Raw genomic sequence first — 16,891 nt, forward strand, 5'->3', positions numbered from 1 at the left:
GAATTCCTTTCTAATACCTGTGTCTGGAACAATACTCAGATCACAGTATCTTTTTCAAAATAGCATCAAGTTTTTAATCCCAGGTTGCTATAAATTAGGTGACTAGATTTGGCCTACAGTACATAGATATCTATAACTTGAAATATCTGTCCTCATTATAAGACTATTTTACTGTGTTTCAAATTTTTAAATTATATTTTCATAAAAATTATCAATAAAAATAAATTTTAAAAAATTATCATCATGGTCATATAGGATATCAAAGTTGAATCTATTTATAAATTTTGATTTTACCAAATTCTTAATATACAAAATTTAAAAAGACTGCTCATTTCAATATCCTTTTGTTTCAAATACCAGGATGGAAAATATATTCATTTTTTTTTTCTAGAAAAGGAAGGTTAGGAAAGAAGACTTAAGCTCCAATATATTACAATACAGAGATAACTAAGAAAGATAAGTCTGCTAAGCTGCATGAAATAAAAAGGGAAAGCCATGTGGTTACTTTACTTTTCTTTCCATCTCTTTCTACCAATAGAAATCTTCCTGATACGAAGAGAACTTCTAAATGTGAATATATACTATCACACATTTAAAGAGATCTAATACATTGACTTATATATTCCTTAGATAATTCAAAATTCAATCTGCTTAATTTTTCCAAAATGTAAACCAAATAAGGCTGAAAACAAAACCGCTAGCCACTCTAAAAGAGTTTCTCATTACATTAGTTAAAAGCTGTGTTTAAATAACAAGAGTCATAATGTGGCACACAACCCCTGAGCACAAATAACTTTCAACTTTAAAATAACTTGTATTCTTGAGATTAAGAATGTTCTTCACATATCAATCAATAGTGCTTTAAGTACATAAATGTAAGTTGAAAAATAATCAAATAGACTATGTAAGGTCTAGCAAAAGCAGCAAGAACATTTCATCAGTAACGACTAGTATACTAGTTCCCACTTGTGAGTATGCACATTATGCAGGAGAGACCACTAAAAGAAAATAAACAGTGTAAGACATGTATATGACAGTAAAGATATTTTGTTTTTCAATTCACATATCTTCCCTATATAAATATAATAACATCTTCCAGATAATACTTACTTAATTTAATGATGGATAGTACCAAAAAATACTAAATATTGTATAAATCACTAGCAAGATATTATCTTCTACAACACATTAAAAACATGTTTCATTCATTATGTTTCTTTAAAATAGTTAATATTCTAATTAAATGCATTAATTACCTTCAAACCGCATGAAATTATTTTCTATAACATTACTTTATCTTACCATCTAAACTGCAGAGGAATTATCAAAATATTACAATCTAAAGTCTATTTAATTAATTCAGCACCTTTAAATTGTAGGTTGCACTTTTGTAAGGCTCAATGGAGAATTTTCATAGTCCTGAATGTGAATGTAATTCATAACTACTATTATTTGAAAAATATTTGAAAATTTAAATTCAGTTCTGCCATAAAAATTAGCATACACTGAGACTAATAAAAGATAACACTTCCTTCTCAGCAAAAGCATCCTATTTACCAAAATATTAATTTCAAGATTCTATATCTATAACTTGCTTGCATTACTTATTGAGAAGATATATTTTAAGACTGTTGGTCACTTGATTTTCTGAAGTTTTAAATGAATAACTTGGAGCAGGGGAAGAAAGACTTATGAAGAGGAAGGCAATATAATTTGTCATTTAGGCGAAAATGTAAAATTGAAAGAAAAAGTACTATTCATATGCACGGCAGGAATTTGTTATAAACAAATGAGGGCAAATGTAACACACAAGTCATTCTTTTCAACAACTTTAGCATTTTTTAAAAAAGCATTCATATGCACAGGAAGTTTTCACAGGATAGTAACCTAAGTAGGACGATCCCAAGCCAATTCTTCAGTAAACTTCCCTGTTGTCATCTACAGAAAATCGACCTTCCTCAAATTAAGTACAAATCAACCTGATATAAGAATATAAGAAGAAACATACAGAAAACCTAAGGTATTCAGTACAAAAACTTAAAAAATGCTTAAACACAAATCATTCAACAGTAAACTAACATGAAAGAGAAACTACTGCTTGGTAAGTATACGGTCTAGTACTCAGCTAATTCTTAAAATTAGTAATTTATTAAATACAGTGAAACTAAAGTCATCTGATTCTTTTTCTCCTAGTAAACTATGAAGAAATTACCTTACATTGATTTTTCCTCTCATTTTTGAATTAGGGTTGCCTTTTAGCTATTTCAAACTTTATCATTTTCCTCACATTTGTGCTAAAATCATTTATTTACGAGCTATTTAATAAGACAGAAAGAGAAATATAGAGAGGGTAAGAATAACTTTGGATCAGGACCTATAATTATTTTAGTGTTTTATTCCTTACCAAATTCTTATGTTGATAGTTACAACCCTGGCAACACAGCATTGCTTTCATGATAGAATAGATGCTCCTTCTGCAAGTGTTTATCTCCATAAGTCCCACGGTAGTTTCAAAAACCAAAGGAAAGGAACATTTGGGGGTTCTTCTATAGTTTTAAAGAGTAAACATAATAATGGCATTTTCTTGAGTACAGTAATTTGAAGTCTAAATATGTCTCCACTTTGCCATATTAAAGCCTTATAATTTAGAAAGACAGGCATCATAAATTCCACTTTATACACACACACACACACACACACACACACAAAATGGTGCTTGAATAGGTTCACTTGAAAATGTCCTATAAAAAATGATAATGTTAAAACCAAATTCAAATCCAGTTTCTATCTAATTGCCCAGTGCTTACCGCCCTTTATGACATGGCAGTTCTAAAATGCTAGAACTAAGCCAATAGCCACTGTGAGCAGTGGACCCTCTCTTTATTCTACCCAAACAGTCCAACATCTGACCCAGCTTTAATACTTGAAATTCTAATACCTGGTTTTTATAGTTGAATTAAATACCACATCATACTTTGTTAGAACTAGCCTACATAATAAAGTTCAGAACAATAGCTCTGAGAAGACAGAACCTCATAGTAGAGAACAGCAGAAAACGCCAAGGTATGAGGGAGCTCTGTAAACAAAAGAGCAAGTAGGTCAGGAAAGACCAAGGCACATATGGGGTTAGAGATTTGACTGTGGCCAGAACCCAAGAATCCAGACAGGGGCACTCTGAAGAGCATGGAAAATCCCACTAGCCACAGAATGTTCTTCTCTTGCTTCTTTGAAGCTTTGTTCTCTGGACTCCATGATACCATGAGGTCAGGAAGGTACCTACCTAGTTCTTGGGATTTCACTAATAGTAGACTAATAAATACTGACAGGCTATATTTCTAATCAGGAGGAGAGCAGAAAACATAACATGAAATTTGAATAGAGCCCAGCCAAATGCCTGATGTTAAAATACTAGAAAGTAAATAATAAATCTTACTCTCCTACTCACAAAGATAAGGGAAACTAAGCACAATACCTACATCTTGTTGCACTTTTTAAAAAGACTTAAAAAAAATAAAGATATGGAATCAGTGTATACCAGTTTGGAGTTCTATTACTCCAGTTGTCATGTGCCTCAGGCAAATTTACATCAAGGCTTGGAACCAGCTTTAAAATGTGCAACTTATATCACAGGACCAAATGCAAAAGTTTTTTTTAAAAAATAGAAAAATAATCCATGAAGATAAATGGAATGCAACATAATGGATTTACAACCCATGGCACCTCATCTTCATCCACATGCTTATTATAGATGTAGGAGAATAATAACATGGTTTGAGGAACTCACATTTGATATCTTTCTGGAAAGTTCTTTAAATAGGTCTACACAAATCATTTTTCTTTTTTAACAAGTGAGCCAATAACATCCCCAAGATGTTGTCTCTCTATTATTCAAGATGGCAGTAGCACTGGCTTGCATAGTATACTTCTAATTTAGTGATCTGATTACTTAAATAGTAATTTAAGTCTCTTAAATTACTCTTACTCTCCATTTTGTCTCTTATTCTTGTTCTCTTTGAACTCCTCATTTCTTTCATTTTTGAAGCTTCCCTTTTCTACATTTTCTCTGAGCCTTTGGGAATTCAGCACTAGGCATGGACATTTGTTGAGATAGGTTTTTGTTCAAAGTGGAAAGCACTAGTAGAATTCAGGGTTCACCTTTCTTAAGTTTAATTCCATCATCTGATCATGTGAAGAAGCCTGAACTCCAAGTGAAAGTGTTTTTATCCCCCAGTACTTCCTTCTTAACACATTCTCTTGGAACAGTTAGATATGTGCTCCTGCTCTACTCTGCCCCCCCCCTCTCTCTCCCCCTCTCTCGCTCTCTCCTCACTACTTGCCTTTTTCCTTTTTCTTCTTACCTATCCCTGCCACGAAAATGTGACTGAATACATCTGGATATGTGATATGAAAATCTTTACCAATGAAAATATGATATCTGTATGCATGGGAACTCTATCACCACACTTTCTAGTCTCCCCAAATCTATTTCTCATTCTTTCCTCAATAGCTGTCTCCAAAGAAGCCTTAAGAATACATTTCAAGATACAATGTTATACTTGTTCAGAGGGAGAAAAAGAAGGAAAGCTGAAGTTACAAGAAGTTTTCTCTTTCTATCTCCTCTCCATGAATGATAGAGGAGTGAGCACTAAGTTCCCTGTTAAGAAGAGAGGGAGAAGTTCAAAGTCAATATTCTTAAAAAGTCAATTCACACCATGGGTTGCAGGATTTGTAAGGAAAACATACATCATTTAATCCCAACTAATTGTCTTGCCTATGTTTACATAGTAAGTAGAGTAACTAGAACCCCAAAATGCATGGTACCAATGTTAATGGTATTCCAAGTACATCAAGATGCTGTTATCTTCAAACTGGGGGAAATTCCCTCTCCATCAACCCATAGGAATAATCTAAAAACAAGTGTAAGTGAAGCTCCAGCTCCAGAAGCTTATCTTTTAAATCAGCTTAATCTTTTGTCAAACTACTTCTCTGAAACTGAGGAAAGACCAGAAACTCAGTTTTTAAAAAAGAAATAAAACAGAAAATTATCTTTATAGATAGATGTGTAGTCTACAGGAAAACATTTAGTCTTGTACTAAAAGGTCTGGTTTTGAGTTCTGGTTCTATCATGCTCTGCTAGTTTAGGATAAAGATTTGAAAATTATAATACCTGACTACCTTCTGCACAGGTTATTGTGAGAATCCAAATATTTATACACATATTAACTGAGTATAGTTCACCTATTTGGCATTAGGTTAAATGACTACTTAGAGTAATGACTGGCATGTGGTAAATAATAAATGTTATCTATTTTTATAAAGTGTTTCAATATGGTTCTCAATTCCCATTTTCAGACCACACCTTTAACTCTACTTCTATTTTATTCTCTTTTATGCATGAAGTTATTATTTAAAGGGATTTTATATCCAATAAGGTATTCTCTGATGTAGGTCCCAGATAATGCAGCTTTCAGTCTAGGTAATATATTGACTCATGATGTCTAATGACAGTTACTTGAAGAAATATTCATTGAGGAAGTTAGGTTTCAAAAAGCCTCCAGGACAGATGGACAGACAGACACACACACACACACACACACACACACACACACACACCCCTACTACAATTAAGAAAGACCTCTAATTTGAAGATAATTAATCAATCATTAAATATAATTACAGGAATCAATCACTTCCAGTTTTATGGAAAAATTAGTACACTTTGCCAAAAACACTATTTTTATGGTAAAACACTTCTGATTTCATGTAAAATTTCTCTAAAATCTTGAGGTGAAAGTAGTTTGACTTTTCTATTTATGCATATTTAATGACATCAAAACTGAATCAATTAGTAATTTATAATCAAGACTGATGAAACTATACAAACAATTTTTAATTGATATTTTGCAATGTTGTTTTGGCATAGCTACCCACTGATTTTCTCATTCTATTTATGACTACTTTTATACCTAGTAGAGAGACAGTAGGCATATATAGTGGGCAGCTCAAGGTGATCATTCTGTAGCAGTCACAGAAGTGAATTTTAAGCCTAATTGTTCTGTTACCAGAACATTAGCTTTGTAGGGTCTTTGAAGGGTGTCAGATGTGTGATATGATGGACCACATATTACCACAAAAACTTTTTTCTGATTTGACAAATATTTCAAACTCCTGTGAAAAGCATCCTAATTCCCAATCTATTTTAATGCAATATTTAGAAAAGGTCACCACTTAGGACTAGGTGCCATTAAGTGTATACATATATATATATATGTGTGTATATATATATATATATATATATATATATGTGTGTATATATATATATATATAATCCGAATAGCTTCGTGATCCCCAGTTTTTAAGACATAAAGTGTCCCCTAGGATAAAAAAGTACAGCACTGTTCCACTAATTGCAAACATAACAGCAAGCTAGGATTCCCAAACGTTCCCCAATCCACCACTGCACAACAGGCCAAGGCATTAACAGGAGGTTGATTGATAAAGTTAACGCAGAGGTCCAGGATTACAGAGGGCTGTTGTATAACAGCATCACATACTGAGATATCATGTGAATCTGTGCAATAAAGGAACACTATTTGCAAGCAAGTGGAAAACAGTCACAGGAAAAGCAGTGAAAAAGATGTGTTATACATAAGCAGTTGAACAGGGTTCCTAATTTTTATTTGTCCACATAAGCCCACACTGTCTAAAAATTGCTGTCCTTAGGCAGTAAGCAGGTTTGGGATTTTGTCTTAAAATTCATCTGCTCCCACTTAAAACCCATTGCTCTTCACCATGCTTGAAACAGCCAATGAAGAAGCGTGATGGCCACTACTTGTACTGTGCCTTCCCTTTCCTATCTGGACTCTGTCAAGCAGCAGCCCATATTTTCACTAGCTGCTGGAGGCCTCTATCCACCTGCTGTCTGCAGTGAACACCAAAAGGACAGCAGCAAACCTGTAAATCCTAACCAAGAGAACAGGTGTCCAGAACAGGTGGCAGGGGCTGCAACCAATGAGGACAGACAGACAACCAGACAGACAGACAGCAGCACCATCAGACACCATCCATTATTTCCAATCTCAGAAGAGGGGAAGCCTGCAGCACCAGGGACATCATTCTTCCACTAGGGACAGGCAGCAGATTAATGAGGGTTCTGCCTCTCTCAAGCCAGCAGGCTTAAAGTATTTGTTTTTTGGATGAGAAGGAGCAGGGAATTCAGAAACCTGCTGCTCTTTATAGAATAGGCCAGCTCTGGCCTTCTGAGTTAACAATTTTGATTTTTTTTTTTTTTCCTGAGTCTATAATGAAAGGGCAGGAATGACTGGATTTCTACTATTTTGCTGTGGCCTGACTCCCACATCTCTCCTTAAATATCCCCCTCCCCACTTGGGGTGGCAGTTGCACTGACTGGGGACCCATCCATCTGTGAACACAGCCTCCCTCTATTCCTCTTCTTTGAGGCACTGCTGCCCAGTAGGGAAGCAGAAGAAACCTTCCTTGGCAGCATCTTCTCTTTAGGAGGCAATTCTAGGGGCTGGAAGAGAGGCCATGCTGGGTGTGTTCTGTGCCTGGGTGTCACCCTGCTCTCTCCCCACCCTTCTTTACAATCAGTTAACTCCAGATGCAACAGGTTCCCTTTGGTTCTTCATGTCAAACGCCTGCCCCCAGATACACCTTTGAGTTAAGCAGAGTACACCAAGGAGTCAGTTTCAGTGGGGGGTCTCTAAATTCCCTTAGCCCCTGAATGTAAGTAAAACTTTCCTGAATGCATGAAGACTTCCCATGGTAAGGCAGTATTAAATCCCCTTCAATTCCACTCCAGGGGGTGATGCTAAGGATCAGATGGAGGAAAGCCTAGTCTCTATGTCAGTACCTTGTAAGCAGCCTTGTCTGAAGCCAGCAGCACAGACAGTGTCACACACTCCTGCACCACTAGAAACCTCCCCAGGAAAATGGGGCACCAGGCAGAAATCCCTTGAAGGGTTCATGGTCTCTAAAGAAGGTAAGATCTGTACAAATATTGAGTCCGTTATTGGGCTGCTTCCTCCAGGAACTAATCAGGCCCCAGAGGTTTCTTGGAAACCAGTAAAGAGGAATCTCTATTTTATTCAGGCCAGAGTCCCCATCAGCTTCTGGCATTATTGAAAACTTTGTATTGCCAATGGCAATATATATGGGTAAGAAAATTTGTCTTCACACAGGTAGTCTGTGTAGAATGAATTAAAGGTTAAAGAGAAGCTGGGGAGGCAGGTTACCAAAGATGGCAACTGCCCAAAACAAGACCCAACCTTGATCTGTGAGATGAATGAGTAGCAAAATGAACACTAAAAATAAGCATTTTTATTATATAAATACCTGCACCCTTTTCTGGGGTAACTCTGACCTGCTAAACAACTCTAAAAGAGAAGTGGAGCTGTCCTCAGCACCTCAGCACCTCTTCAACCCACCCCACCACTGTCCTTCTTCGTCTCCTGGTCCCTAACCTGCTCCAAGCCAGGGCCCTTCCACTTGGGTGGGATCAGTTCCTCTCACTTCTGCATATCCCACTACCAAGGTGGCCCCTGTTCACCCAATCCTCCTGGGCACCAGTCCCAAGCCATCCTCTCCCAGGTCCTCGGTTCCTGGCTTGGTCGCTTTCTCTTTTTCCTCAGGTCCCCTTAACCTCTTCCCTGGTCAAGCCAGGGCCGCTGGCCCCAAGACGGCCACCTCCGCCCGCACCCAGCACCCTCGCCCGCCCCTCCCCCGCACTCAGCCAAGAGGACTGGGTGAGTGAGTGGTGAATGGACGGATGGAGGCACAGAGGCACGGAGGGATGGATGGCGCGGCTGGGGGTGGCTTACTTGAGCATGGCTTCTTCTTTTTCCTCCTCTTCCTTCTGCCGGTCCATCACTGCCATGATAATGTTCCTCTCTTCCTCGGTCAGGTGGCTCAGGTCGGGCAGCTCTTGCATGGGGGGAGGCACCGTGGGTGGGCGAGGACCGCGGGGCCCCACGGTCGAGGACATTTTCGTGGCCTGCCCGCCCCCTCCGCTCGCTTTCTCGCTCTCACCTTTCGGATTCACGCCCAGCAGCTGCGCCCCTGCTTTCCCCTCACAGCGGAGCCCTCCCGGCGGCGGCAGCAGGAGGAGGAGCAGCGGCAGCGGCAGTAGCAGCAGCAGAGCCGGGGAGAACGAGAACCCAGTCTTTCATGGTTGTTTGCATCCACCCAGCCCCGGATGCTGCCTTTGTTTTGGTCGCCCTGGCGAGGCTCGGGGCCGCCCGGCCGCCTCCCGCAGCCCAACCTCGGCCGGCGGGGGCGGGCAGGCGGAGGCGCGGCGGGCGCGGCGAGGGGGCGAGGGCTCCGCCAGGCTCCGCCGATCCGGGCGTCTCCGGCTGGGCTCGCGGGGCGGGGGCGGGGCTGGGGCTGGGGCGGCCGCCGCCGAGGCTGCTCTTAGGCTCGACTGCCTCCAGTTTGGGGCTGCGGGAGGGAGAGGGAGTTTGGGTGTCAGTTAGGCGGAGTCTCGGAGGCTTTGCTCCTGGGTGATGCCGCTGCTCTCGCAGACATAGCTGCCAGCCACTCAGTCCCAGAGCCGCTCCGCCCACCCGCACCCACCCGCCCACTCCCCAGGTCCGAGCCACGCGTGCCCCAGCCGCTCCCCCCACGCTCGCCAAAGTGCACATTACCTCGCTCTATCCCCAGGTACCCCTCACCCATGAGTCATCGCCCCTTGTATGTCATCCTCCCCAGCCCTATTTTTCCATGGGTTGCATTAATCATCATCATCCTCGCTACCATCTTCACCATAGAGCATTAATATTATTTGAGCACCCCCAGTGTTCCGAACAGCAGAATGAAACACCCTGGGGACGCATTTTTTTTCCCCTTCTTTCCACCATATCTTTCTCATTTAGTAATCAAGTGTTTACAGCCCCAGCAGCGTGATTTTCTAGATAATTTTAGTGCACACACAAACACACACATACACACACCTCCATCAGCCCGGGTTTGTGAGTACACTGTACTTTTGGATGCAGTGTCTTTCTTAACCCATCCTCAGTAGGACTCTTCTGCACTGTATCGTATTTTCACCTGAAGTAACTCTAATACCTCATCTGGGGCTCTGGGTAGCTCCACTGTACCGCATAACTGCAACTTCTTTAGTGCTTGTACATGGATTATCTACTCTAATTCCTTGAATGATGCTCACTATCATCTCGTACTCACTTCTTAGCCTCAGTAGGTACTTCTCAAGAAACAATGGTCCCAGATAAGAAAAACATCTAACCATATTCTTCTGCTCAATGCCTGGCATTGTGTTCAGCATTAAGTATGAGGTCTTTTTTGCTGATAAAGGCAAAAATTAATAGGTGACCCTTTCAAAATAGGTAATATTATCAGCTTTGAAACCCGGAGACTGAATTTTGTTAATATAATTATTTTTAAAAAGCAATATAGAGAAGGGTTCAGATTGAACAATTTCCTTGTGAGGATCTCTTAGCAATAATCATGAGAGAACTGATATGTTTCTCTCCCAGGAATTCTCTCTATAGTTCCAGAAGGGAGTTAGTACTCCTAGCTTTTTATTTTTTTATTTTTTTTTTTTATTTTTGTAACCTAACTTTGTTAATGACATGATGATGACAATGATGATACTTATGAATAAAATCTTCACCTTTAAGGGACTCAGGAGTTTAGTTGATCTTTCTTTAATTGCAGGAGTTTCTTTGATATGGGCACATCTATTTTAATACCATTGGTAATGGAAAGCTTATTACCTCTTAATTCTATTCCATTTCTAAATCTGTCTTCTAACTGAAACTCTTTCTCTTTTGGAAACAATAATCAGTTCATCATCATTCTTCTCCAGAGTAAACTTTGCAACTTTATCCAGCCTGTTAAATGTGTAGTGTTTAAAGGACTGACTTTGGACACTTTCAATTTTTTGGACATTCTTGTTTGACTTTGGACACTTTAAATTTTTTCTATAGCCTCATAAAACAGGCATCAAAAATACACATAACCAAGAACAATTCTTGATTTTTAGTAAGTGCTCATCATTATTTTTATTTATAAAACTATATTGCTCTAACTTTTTGGTAGTAATGTCACTTATGAGAATGTCACTGAAATAAACTTACAGTCCACTAAAATTTCCAGTTATTTTTCATAAGTGCTGCTCTCAAGATTTTCTCTCTCCTCTAATTAAGCAATTAATGAAAACACTCCACTCAGCATCTTTTAATTTTTAAATAATTGTATTTGTCTTGCTCAGTTCAATGTACATTTAGGGAGGAAAAACACTGAGTTGAAATTCTGGCTCTGCCCATGATTTTATGATTTTGGCCAAGATACTTAACTTTTCTGCACCTCTGTTTTTTCGTCTATGAAATGGGGATGATTTCCCTCTCAAAATGAAAGATTAAATAAGAAGTTTCTAACTGTACACAAAACACTTTGTAACTCTTTTTCTCATTTCTGACTCTCTCTAAGAGATGTATTAGCACATTTCTCAATTATTAATGTACAGAAGGGAGTAGAAATGTAGACAGTATATTCATTCTACCAGACCCTGGCTCACTGCTAGTCAATATAGAAATGAAAACATGAGACAGATGAAGGCTTTGTCCTCAAGAGGTTTACAATCATATTGATTTCCATTAAATTCTTCTAAAACAAAAATAAAGGAACTGTAAAAGACTTAGTAGACATTAGAACTAGCTGAGCAAATATCTTGAAAGCAAGGCCCTAATGAACAATTAACAGTGGTGCTTTAATTTTCTTTGCCATAATAAAATACCACAGATGGGTTGATTTATCTAACAAATTTATTTTCTCAGAGTCTAGTTGATAAAAATTCAAGATCAAGGTGGCAACAGGTTTGATTTCTCCTGAGGCCTCTCTTCTAGGCTTGCATACGGCCTCTTCCTGATGTGTCCTCACATGACCTTTTCTGTGCACATGTGTAACCATGGTGTCTTGCCCTCTGCTTATAACGACCCTAGTGCTGTACACAAGAACCTCACCTTCATAACCTCATTTAACCTTTATATATTTCTTTGTTTGGGATCCCATATTACAAGTCATATTCCAAGTATTGGAGGTTAGGACTTCAATATATGCATTTTTTGAGAAACATGATTCAGTCCATAACTAATGGTTTCCCTTTATTAGAATTACTGTGTGGGGGGTGATTATATACATGTATTATCTGTATGACAATGAAAAGAAATCTATTTCTCAATAAGTTTATACTTACTTCTCTGGGCTATGTACACTCACCAATGTAAAATCAGTGAATGAATAAGTGACTATTCTGACTATAAATTAGTGGGTGCCTTGGTACAGACCATCAGTGTTTCCCCTTCTGTCAGAAAACTCACCTGTTTTGTAGGAACTTAAAAGCAATTTCTAAAACCCAAGAAAGGCGTTTTTACAAATTTGCCTTCAGAAAAGAAGAGCTTGTCTGCACTTTGAAAAGCATATACCAAAATATGTGGCACAGATGGTTAGCTCCTGGAGATGCTCTCAAAAAATTGTTCAGTGAACTTGGAAAAATGTGCATAATACCCCTCTTCTGGAAACTCACAAGGCACATCAACAAATAAAAAGTGCTAAGAAACAATCATTTACTGCAGTAAAGAATTCCATTTTATGCGATTTAGCCTCCTTTTTATCAAATGTATTGGACCATAGAACTATGTCAACCTCTCATGGGGGACACATGCCTCCCACAAGCTTTAAGGAAAGCCATGATGAACAGGCCTGATATCCAAAGATGTTAACAAGAGGGACTGGAAACCTCTAATGAAATTCTGTTTGCTTGATCAATGATATTTGTAGGAAAGAAACCACATCTCTATTCATATGTATCAAATGCCTCAAAACTGACATTCACACAATGTTTAGGATACTAGTCAGAAACTATGACATAGACTATGTGCCTAAAGGTAAGTTTTTAGCTCCTCTTATTTCCACTGACACTCTCAAATCATCATTTCTCAAAACAACTCTCAAATGGGACACCAGTTTAACTTTTAACTTAATAATTAAGGTTATGACTGTAGAGTACTGCTGCAAAGTCATCAGGTTCAAATTCTACAAATACTGCAATTTGGTAAGAGATAATGGGCTGACTATTATCCCTTCCAAAACATGGCCACCAAAAAACTGAAATTGTGACTTTTTTGGAAAAGGATCTTTACAGATGAAATGAATTTAAAGAGGTCATGTTGGATGAAGGCAGGCCATAAATCCAATGACTGGTGTCCTTACAAAAGGAGAGGAGAGACTCACAGAGAAGTCATATATGAAAACACAGAGAGAGAGGCACGGGGAGAAGTCCATGTAAAAACAGGCAGGTGGAGTTGGGGTATCATAAGCCTATCAATGCCAGGTGCCATTAGAAACCAGAAGAAGCAAGGTATGGGTAACCCCTATTTCAGAGAGAGCATGGCCCAGTTGTTGCCTTGTGGTTTGCAGTACTAGTAGCCTCCTGTATTAGGACATTAATACAAGAAATATGTCAGTTCAGGTGATTAGTAAAGTTCCCTGAGCCTTCTTTTGCTTGTCTATAAAATAAATATAATAATACCTACCAGAGTTTAAGTAAGAATAAAATATCATGAGTATTTGCACAGTCCCTGGCAAACAGAAATAAATTCATTCATTCATTCATTCATTCATTCATTCATTCATTCAGAATGTATTTACTGGGCACCTGCTTTGTCCTAGGTGCTGAGATTATGGTAGGGAGCAAAGAATATTAAAGTAATGGCCCTGAAAAGAATTGACAAACTAGGGCAAGTAAGACCAGTGCAGCCAACTTCCTGTTTTGTTCTTTGATTTTTTTGTAAATAGACTATTTGTTGCTGAAAGCTTAAAGTACTTACTATCTGCCTCTTTAGAGAAAAAAAGTTTGTCAATTCTTGCTCTAGGTACTTGAACTGCTCTTGAAGGAGATAGGCATAAATAACACTCAACCATTAGTGTATGTTAATTACTCTAGAAAATAACTTGCCAGTTATCATAGAGAGGACTACAGAAAAATATAGGTAGTCCTAGAAGTTCTAAGAAGGGGTCCTGTGACCAGATATTTGAAGGACAATGGAACTAGCCCAAGTAGAGCTCACCACAGACTGTTATAAGTGGAAAAAAGTGCTAGAGACAGTCCCTGAGTTGGGAAAGGGTAGCATCCTGGAGGAGCAGAAAGTAGGCCAATGAGGCTGATTTATTGTGAGGAGAGGAGAAAATAGCTGGAGATGAGCTCATATGGGTCCAAACCAGTCAGGACAAGAAGTGCTGTTTTATCTTTGTGCAGAGAAATCACTGAAGAGCTTAAGCAGGGAGTTAAATGATGTGCTTCACATTTTAAAAAAGATTACCCTACCTATGGGTGACAGCAAGGGAGACTAGACATAGTAAGTCGGATTAGCAGAAATTAAAGTGGCTTGGAGTAGTATGACTAAGGAAAAATGAATATATTCAACATATGTTTTCCAAGTAGAACCTAGAGACCTGCAGACAGATGAGATGTGGGGTATATGAAGAGAAGATCAGCTGTGATTCCTGTTTTGGTCAATGGGTTGTGGTTCCAAACGCTGAAATGTGAAATTTGTGTCTCTAGGGAGAGGTACAATTGATGTGTTAGGATATCAAAAGACTTTCATCACTGTTGCCATCAGCAGCAGAAAGAGAAATATATTTGAGTTTAATTTGCTAATTGGTCTCTCTAACCAAAAAAAATATATATATTTTTTTTTCCTAAAGTTTTAGAAAGCGATGCTGTTCTTTGAAGATTGCTTCTATCAAAGATTGGCCTGAGAGCTGAAGGGGCCTTTGTTGCTCTCCTGACAATGAGAAAAATGAAAATTCCATTAATGTATAATCAACAGAAGTTAGCATACACATAAATATTCATATAACAACTAAGAACAGAGTACTAGTTAATTTTTTCTCCAAGGAATAGGTAAGTGGTACACTTGTGATATCATGATTCTGTACATGTTTTAATTATTTGTGTTTAATTTCTACCAAGTTTTGAAATTGTTTTGAAAGCTCTGCAACATGTTTTGAGACACAGTCTTGACTAACCAGTGACCTCTAATCCTAGAGTTATGAGGTAACACATTCACCTGCATATTTTCCAACACCATTCCCATGAGTATCACCATAATCTATTAAACAAGAATAGTTTTACATTAGGTGATCATATGTCTTGGTTTGTCCAGGACTGTCTGAGTTGGTGCCTATTGTACTTTCATTATTATCAATAATATTCCCTTTTGCTTAAACATGTTCCAGTTTGGATGATAAATTATATGATCACCTTATTTATATATAGTTACAGTAATTTGCAAAACTATAGTCTTTCTGGATTCAAAGAACATTTGGCTCTCAAGAAATTTCACTGAAAGTATTTGGCTGAAACTGGATATCACATTTTGGCCCAAATTCAGCCAAATACCTATTTTAATCTGATTTTTGGTAAGGTTCCATGATTGTCAGTTATTTCATGAGGAATTCAATGTGCGGGAATGTTTTGTTCTTGGACCTAGAAAAAGGGCCATCATCATGTTCTCTTCTGATGGGTCATACCATTCTTGGACATACCTCTGCCAAGCAGTGAATATTCTTAGCTCTTCCTTCTTTGAGTTATATCCCTTCAATTCTTGTCTCCTGATTCAGAATCAGAGTTCATGGCCTCTGTTCCATTCCTCTGAGGATGATCATCTTCCATATTAGTCAAACTTAGAATGCTACATTGGCAATGTTTTAGAATAATTTTTCCACATTCTGTTCCCTTCCAATTTTATATTTTGCATTGAGTAATTTCTTGCAAATCCTTCAGTTTTGACTTATGTGATATGAAGAGTCTCCATCTTAGATGCCTTACTACTTACTGGTTTTATCATTCTTAGAGTTTATACTGAATGGACTGAAGTGCCAAAGTCTTAATGTTCTTCTCTCTATTCTATCTCTGTGATATCCTCCTCTGTTAATGGTTGGTCTTTGTCTTAAAGAGTATGACAAACTAACTTCAGAAGAAACTTTACTTTTTACCTACGTATAAAGGTAAAAACACCCTAAGTAGAAAAATGGATTTGAATAATAATTTTGAAGATGAGACTAATTCTATAAACACTCAAATTTTAATAAGTTAAAAGCCCTTTTAGTAGATTTAGTATGTATTAATTATATCTTTATTAAAAGAATATTTTGTTTAAACAGAGGCACTTAAACAATCAGATTTAAATAAGCCCTTCTTCCTTACCATGATTTGACTTGAAGCCCCAAGAGTTTCCCAGAAAGTTCTTTTGTCTATTTTCTTATTTTCCACTCAAAAATTTGAGATGGGTAATCCAGCCCCACACAGACCATCCCTGGTAAAGACATGCATTTTTATTCATGGTTCCACAATCTCTGTAGGACAGTGGGGAGCTTGGTAGAAAACAAGGTCTTAGGTATTTGTTCTGGCCCTACAGATCTGAATCCTACAGACTTGACCAAGTCACTCAATCTTCTCAAGTGTGAATTTCCTTATCTGGAAAATGGAAACGATTTTTATTTCTCTTAAATATTCATTATTTGCATAATAGTAATGACATGTACCTATTATGTAATAGGTAATAATAATAGTAATAACATTTATCTGTTCTGTGTTCCTGGTCTGTGTTAAATGTTGTACATGAATTATCATTTTTTTCTTCTCACACTGGTATGAACAGTTAGTATCCTTTGGGGGCACTGTTCAGTATTACCAGTGTGGATCATTGTCCTTCCTCATTTCCTGTGTTCCACAGATAGGAGATAGAGCCAATGTTTAACATAATCCTTCAAGTGCCACTTTCATATGATTGTTCTTCCTCCAATTTGTAAAATATCCCTGCTCTGTAACTTTCTTTCTCCTTTTTTT

At 38.0% G+C, this 16,891-nt stretch overlaps 1 protein-coding gene across 20 annotated transcripts in view; it reads right to left on the reverse strand.

The window, feature by feature from the left end:
• Positions 1 to 9,456, reverse strand: part of RIMS1 (regulating synaptic membrane exocytosis 1) — a 469,154-nt gene extending 459,698 nt beyond the window's left edge. For 8 of the 20 annotated variants that reach the window (XM_079146487.1, XM_079146450.1, XM_079146442.1 and 5 more), the window contains exon 1: positions 8,841 to 9,453. In XM_079146487.1, the coding sequence (XP_079002613.1) occupies positions 8,841 to 9,004 (164 nt within the window). In that variant the 5' untranslated portion in view covers positions 9,005 to 9,453. Of the gene's footprint in view, positions 1 to 8,840 lie in introns of all 20 variants that reach the window. The other 12 variants (XM_079146451.1, XM_079146448.1, XM_079146444.1 and 9 more) reach the window with 4 other exon arrangements.
• Positions 9,457 to 16,891: the final 7,435 nt, after the last annotated feature.

Source organism: Sciurus vulgaris, assembly GCF_902686455.1.
Source record: "Sciurus vulgaris genome assembly, chromosome: 7".
Taxonomy (NCBI): Eukaryota; Metazoa; Chordata; class Mammalia; order Rodentia; family Sciuridae; genus Sciurus; species Sciurus vulgaris.